This window comes from Nicotiana sylvestris, chromosome 3 (assembly GCF_000393655.2).
Source record: "Nicotiana sylvestris chromosome 3, ASM39365v2, whole genome shotgun sequence".
Classification (NCBI taxonomy): domain Eukaryota; kingdom Viridiplantae; phylum Streptophyta; class Magnoliopsida; order Solanales; family Solanaceae; genus Nicotiana; species Nicotiana sylvestris.
This window is the reverse complement of record NC_091059.1, coordinates 13094873-13102148: the sequence shown is the minus strand read 5'-3', so window position 1 is coordinate 13102148 and position 7276 is coordinate 13094873. Positions and strand designations below refer to the sequence as shown.

General features: G+C 34.5%; 1 protein-coding gene across 1 annotated transcript; it reads left to right on the top strand.

Annotated features, from left to right (window-relative positions):
- Window positions 1–3434: 3434 nt before the first annotated feature.
- LOC104219009 (uncharacterized) lies at window positions 3435–6968 on the top strand. The gene is made up of 11 exons (XM_009769642.2): window positions 3435–3508; window positions 5067–5118; window positions 5244–5264; window positions 5378–5431; window positions 5812–5862; window positions 5980–6033; window positions 6136–6192; window positions 6288–6326; window positions 6432–6554; window positions 6655–6747; window positions 6825–6968. The coding sequence occupies exons 2-11, from the start codon at window positions 5101–5103 to the stop codon at window positions 6966–6968; spliced, it is 654 nt and encodes a 217-aa protein (XP_009767944.2). The 5' UTR covers window positions 3435–3508; window positions 5067–5100.
- The last annotated feature ends 308 nt before the right edge of the window (window positions 6969–7276 follow it).

Sequence of the window (7276 nt, the reverse complement as noted above, 5' to 3'; positions counted from 1 at the left end):
CTAACATGAAGTGACTAAGCTATTAAACATCCTAGGTGTCTACCTATGAATATAACATAATTATGACTTAAATTGAAGTCTTAATAAGACTTGTAAAAAATCTTATTCAAATAGACAATCTGATTTTAGCTTCATTTAGTGTCTTTGTGCTCATGTTTCTTTGGCTTAAAACCAAGAGGATTGAACCAGAACCATTTCGTCCAAACAATTCTAAGCCTTAGCCAAAAATTTCAATTGAAATTTCAAAAGAAGCAACCACAGTTTCGTTCCAATTTCAAGGAATTCAAGTGTAAATTTCGCAGAAGTAGATTCGTTCAAATAATTCAAGAAACAGGTATGTTAAGGCCCTCCCTTTTTTCTTTTGGCATGGTCCATATGATACTGAAGAAATGAGCAAACACACAATTTTTATAAATTATTCTATTCATAAAAATAGTAGGGGTATCTATGTTCTTGATTCCTCATGAAAAATATTATTATCTTTTGTTCATGGATCTCAGAATAATACACAGTTGAAAAAGTTTATCCGGAAGGAATATTGAGATTATTACGTATTTTTCATGCATTTCACTCATTTATATATGTGCATTGACCCATGACCAAATAACGTTATATACGCGTATATATGTAAATATATATATATGGGATAAGGAAAAAGGTTACGGTGTTATATACGCACCACCACTTGATCAGCTGGTATATATTGATGATGTTACCCACAGTGGCCGAGATGATATGATGGGATGCCCTCAGTGGCTTGATGATATTATGTACACCCATACCTATGCATGGCACGACCTTTATACGCACGTGCATGACATTATAAACGTTTCAGAATTTACAAAGTTATTCAGATTTAAAGATGTGTTTCTATATTCCATGTTTCATCTATGTCTTTTACGTACTAATTTTCATGCCTTACATACTCAGTACAATTTTCGTACTGATGCCCTATTTCACAGGGCCTACGTTTCATGCCCGCAGGTGTAGGTAGGCAAGCTGACGGTCCCCCTTCTTAGGATCCCTGATCAGCGAGAGTTGGTGCTCTCCATTTTATCCGGAGCTGCTTTTGATTTTGGTACGATACATTTGTACCTGTTATGCACACCCGTCCAAGTTACAGCGGGATACTCGACCAACTTCTTCTTCAGCTGCTTCGAAGCTATCGAACTTCATTCATTTATCCCCTGAGTGAAGGCTTGTATGGCCCAGTCATTGGAGACTGGTGGTAACTCCATTCGTTCTGATTGGAAACGGTGATACAAACTCCCTCAGCATCTCGTTCTCCCTTTGCTTTATTTTGAACACATCGGACTTCCTTGTTGTAACTTTTATGGCACCAGCATGTACCTTTACAAATGAGTCTGCCAGCATGGCAATGAATCAATAGAGTTCGGGGGCTGGTTATGGTACCAGATCATGGCACCTTTAGACAGAGTTTCCCCAAATGTTTTTAGCAAAACAGACTCGATCTCATCGTCTTCCAAATCATTTCCTTTTATGCCACAAGTATATGTGGTGATGTGCTCATTGGGATCAGTGGTTCCGTTGTATTTCGGGATATCTAGCATTTGAAACTTCTTAGGGATGGGCTTCGGAGCCGCACTCTGGGGAATAATTTTTGCACGAACTTCTTCGAATCTAGTCCTTTTAAAATCGAAGGTGCTCCCGGTATCTGGTTGACCCTCAAGTTGTATGTCTCCACCTTTTGATCATTTTCTTCAATCTTCTTTTCTCCGGTCTCAATCCTTTTGGCGAGCTCTTTGAGCATTTTCATAATTGTGGGGTCAGTCCCCGAGCCACTTTCATCGGGCCTCTCTAGCGCTAGTTCAACACGCTGCGTGTTCACTGGTTTAGCTGTGTTTGGAGTTCTATTCTGACTCTGAAGTTGATCGATGGCAACTTATTGGGCTTGCAACATTTCGAATATCACCTGGAGGCTGACTCCTCCCTCTTCCATTCCTCGTGTTCTTTGGTCGTCGGGTCGGGCTTCCCTGTGTGCATTCCTTACGGGGTCTATGCATGTGTATATGTTTAGAGCGTTGTATGAAGTGATATCAACTGGCTCCATATTTGGCACTCCTTTATGGGTTGTACACCGACCCCTATAGCATTGTTTTCTCCAAGACCTTCGCCCTCGTGAATAGGTGCATTCTATGTGCTAGACATGTTTAAGCCTGAAATCAAAGAATCTTTGACAAGAAAAAGTGTGAAGAATAATGTTGTGTTATCAGAAAATTAGCACTAAAATAATCACTATTATCTTTAGCCCCACGGTGGGCGCCAAACTGTTTACCTCGAAAAACGGGGGTAACAATTAAATATGATTTGTGATTTTAAAGATATGTAATTTATTCTAATACTAGTGAATATACAAGTAATATTAGGTTTAAGTAAGAAGAATTGATGAACCAAACTAGTGTTGCTAGAGCAATAAGGACCCCAAGCTCAATTTTCTTGGGGGCCTCGAGGTGAGCTAAGAGCAACGAAATATGAACAATAAACTAAAATCAATAAAGCTGAAGAACACTTGCTGAGCACGATAAACAAGAAAAGTAAAGTAGAATATTCTATTGCAGTGAATAATGTGTATCTAACAAATGATTGGGGTCCCCTTTATATAGGAGGAGAAAACCCCAATATAGTACATTCCTAATTATGGTAAAGAATTCTTTTGGTACAGGTGTATAACAACCTAGTACAGACCTGTACCATTTCGTACAAATTTTATCCTTTAATTTATGCCCTAATCCACGCGTCCTTGAAAAATTCTCGCTCTTTTTTGAGAACCCTCTAGAATGTACTGCTCTCGATGTAGGTCGTGTCAGGCCTTCGATCTGCTTCCTAGAGGTGTGTGTCCTCCAACCGGGTCTGACCTTTACTTCGAGTCGCCCGGACTCGGACTCATAGTCCAACTTAAGATTTCGAAATTGGCCTCCTTGATTTTGACCGTATAAATAAGGCAAAAAAATCAAAGCACTGATTTGATATCCAGAATAGCCAAATCAAAGTCATCCAACAAAAGTGGAAAACTATTTAGAAAGAGGACGAATAAAGGAAATGATTTAAAATTTGTCCCCTGACTGATTGGTTATATATCCAACTTACTAAAGCTGAGAGTTCTGTAAATCCCCTCCATTTCTTCTTTACAAAATCTATAAAACGAAGAGAAAGCATCTTATAAAAAGAAAAAAAACTAAAGAGAAGAAGCTAATTAAATCGATGGCTTATTTATCTTCAGAAACTTTCATTCTCTTTATAATCTCTATCTTCAGTTCCATATGTCTTTCGTTTTCTACTCCTTTCATATTATTGCATGGTAATTTTTTTTATATACATACTGTGTGTGTATTAGCATTTCATTTAAGTAATTTATTTTCCTATGGAAATGGAAATTAATTATGAGGTAATTTTCCATGGCAGGGATTGGACAGTCGTGCAACGATGCAGGAACTACATTTTATACGTCACAACTCAGCCTCTTGTCGAGATCTAACGGATACTGCTTGTACATCATGCCTCTTTACAATTTTAAAATTAAGAATATAATCTTTTTAGTACTCTTATGTGTAAAAGATAGATCTCTTACGTGCAAAAGTAAATCTCCCATACGTAAAAAAAAAAGATAGGGTCATAAAACTAAAAACAAGTTTGCAAAGCGACACAAAATCAAATTATTATGGTTATTATATTACTGACATTTTCGACTACGGTTGAAGATGAGAAATACAAGTCGAGTTGAATTTTTACACCATAATAGTGTAACTTTTTACCTATTACATCCAGAGGCGGATCCATAATTTAAATTTAATGGATTTAAACTTGTATTGAACTCATCATACTGTTAAAATTATGGATTCAGATTTGTTGAGTTTCTTTTTAATATAGAAAGGTATTAAAAAGAGGGTGAATGAGAAATGGAGGGAAATGAAAATTTTGAGTAAAATTTTAAGTTTCCCTCTCTTTTTACTGAGACATTGTCCCTCATTGGTAGAGGAAAAGGAGTTTGGTAGGTTTATATACAAATGCACTTCATGTAGCTCTTAAAGAGTTAGGAAGAAGGCAAGCCTCGCGCCGTCGTCGTCGCTCGCTCGGCTCGGCTACGGCTTCGGACCAAATTTATTTATTAATAGTAAATATTAACGTAATATTATTCGTGTTTGTAACGGATATGTTCCAATCCGTGTATTGTACCACCAGTTGCAATAGCAGCCGCCTAGTGCTCCTCCCACCATGGCTAAGTGCTTGCTCCATAACAAGCTAGTGCATGCTCCACCATGGAGAGGGGGCGGGTCTCACAACTGACTGCTATAAATATGAGCAGCAGCAGTTGGTGAAGACACACCGAAACAGAATTGAGAGCTATTGATCTTCTCTTCACCGAAAACTCAACGTTGGCTATAATTTGCATTCCTTCCTCTCAGAATTTCCATTCGACTTCTGAGTTTTCCTCCCTTGTTCTGCATTGTTTTAAACTACAAACAAAGCATCCGTAAGTGTGATTTGCTGCCGAACTTTGTATTCGCTGAAACACTGGGGTTTGAAGTACCGCTACACCAGTGTGTAATTCGTTCTATCCTGGGAGGAAATAATCCATAACCTTGGGTACTAGGAGGGGATTAAATTCCTTAAGGAAACACTGTGAATTCAGTGGGCTCGAATTAATTTCTGTTTTACTTATATTTACATTTATAAGCTAACGTTCTAATTTCCAGAATCATTATTTACAAATACAGGCATAATAACAACAAGATCTAACATTTATTAAAATTTTAATAGGTGTATTTGTGTATATATATGAATGAATCTTGCTAACATACTACATGAAGGTAGCAAGTTAGCAAGGTACCCATTTTTTTAATCCAAATTACCCCTAATAATGTTGTATACGTAACAGGTTAAACTTTTTGGTCTTTTCATAAGTTAATATATACTCTGTATCGAAGTTATGTGTTCATATGAAACCAGAGACTCTATGCTATATCCGCCTCTGATTTACACCAGCGTAGTAAAGTTAAAGTCTATTATTGTTATTGATTATTAATATCTGGATTTTTTTTGGGTAGAGAAATTGGGAATGGAGCGTTTGATTCTACTAGCATGCCTCTAGACAATCAGGTAACAGTTGACATAAAGTAGTGATTCTTATTGTTTAATTTCTCATTATTTCGATAGAATTAATTGCATAAAATTCTTGTGCTTTTCATGAATTGTAATCCGTGCCTTTCTTTTTGCCTTTGTAGGTTCAAATTGCTTGTGAAAAGGTAATGAGACATCACTAAATTATTCTTTTTGTTTCTCTTTTCATCTATCCTTTTTAGAATAAAATAAAAAAAAAATTGAAAACCTATTGACAATGTCTGAAATTAAATTATAGGTGAAGGGAATGAATGAACTTCAACAAGGTTACAACTTAGTTGGTCTCTCACAGGCAAATATTCATCTTTAATCATAAATGTGTCTCCCTTACTTTTTCCTTTTTGTCTTATTAATTACTCCCTTAGTCTCAAATTATTTATCGTGTTTTTCTTTTATACGCTCCTTTAAAAATTATTAATTAAAAGGGATATTGGACTATTTTATCATTATTTTTGTCTTAAGATATAATCTCTATTTATGTGATGTCTCCATCTTCTAGAACAATTACTATTAAAGGTAAAATAGAAAAAATATAATTAGTTTTGTCTTGAGTTTCTAAAATGACAAATAATTTGAGACAATTATTTTTAAAAATCATGACAGATAATTTGAGACAGAGGAAAGTAATTGTGCGGCGATCAATATTTTATTATGGAAAATGTGTTTTTTCAGGGAAATATGGTAGCTAGAGGGCTTATAGAGTTCTGTGATGGAGCACCTCCAGTAAGAATTTTATCACAATTATAGTTTAACAATAGTTTTTCTCTTTATGTTCATTATTTACGTTTAATCGTTTTTGCATTTTGTGTTTTTTTTTTTTGGAACTTAATTGTGCCACAGGTCAAGAATTTTATCTCAATAGGTGGACCTAATGCTGGTGTTGCTGTCTGCACTGTATGTAATTCTATATCCATCCAAGTCGTAGTAATATCATAACAACAATAATGATAATAAAAAAAATAATAATAATAGAGTTTATTTGCATTTAATTAATAGGGTGGCCCTTGGTGTGCCGAAGCTGGTGGTGTTAGAATATACTCCGATTATGCTCAAGTATACTCTCTTTAAAATCTCTTAATTTTATATTCTTTTACTTTCCTTTCAAAATTTTTTAAGTGATTATCGAATTTTTTATCTCCAAATCTTAGGCTCATTATGCTCCTAGTGGCTATACCAAGCTTCCAAAAGTGAGTAATTAATTCTTGCTTATTTCTTTGGTTATATATATTCGTAAATATTAATTCTTAAATTGGAAAAAGATTATAATTTAACATTCTTTTTCTTTTTTTCAGGATATTGCTGGATATTTGAAAGGTTGTAGGTATTTACCAAAGCTTAATAATGAAATTCCTAATGCAACTAATCCCATTTATAAGCAGCGTTTCACCAGCTTGAAGAACCTTGTACTTATCATGGTACATTTATTTTATCTCCACCTATATATATTTATCAATTCAATAATGTATTTTTTTTACTAATTAATCCCCTTTTTATTTTGAATATATATCTTTACAGTTTGAAAATGATAGTGTGATAAACCCAAAAGAAAGTTCTTGGTTTGGCTTTTATCAAGATGGAACCTACTCTCAAATTTTGCCACCGCAACAGGTAATATTATTTTCCTATTTGAACTTTTTAACCATGTTATATATTAGGAGTAACAATATATATTTTTTTTTTGGCAGACTAATCTTTATTTAGAGGATACGTTTGGATTACAAACATTGGATAAAGCTGGAAAAGTGAAGTTCATAAAGTTACCAGGAATTCACCTTGGAATGGATATTCAAGAAATGCAGCAATATGTTGCCCCATATTTGATTGAATAAAGCTGCGGCTCAAGTGTCCACTGATTAAATAAATTATAATTTATAGTACTTTTATTTAATTCTAATAATTTAAGTTTTAATTCAAAAATATTAAGAAATTGATGTTTGAATGGAAACAAAGATTATTTGGTTTGACCTTCTTATTTCGATTCCCTTCACTTTTTTCAAAGTACGGGAGTAAGGAAAAAGGAAAAAAAACAAGAAATTAAATCGTTAATGTAACGGAATTCTCTCCTAACAACTATTTTTTTTTTTGGTCAACCCTAAGCTTACCTAAATAATTACTTTATTTTTACTTTTCTTGGTGA

Coding starts and splice junctions, on each gene's coding strand:
- LOC104219009 (XM_009769642.2), top strand. Junction 5,265..5,377: donor TTCAAATTGCTTGTGAAAAG/GTAATGAGACAT, acceptor ATTAAATTATAG/GTGAAGGGAATGAATGAACT. Junction 6,034..6,135: donor CTGGTGTTGCTGTCTGCACT/GTATGTAATTCT, acceptor TTTAATTAATAG/GGTGGCCCTTGGTGTGCCGA.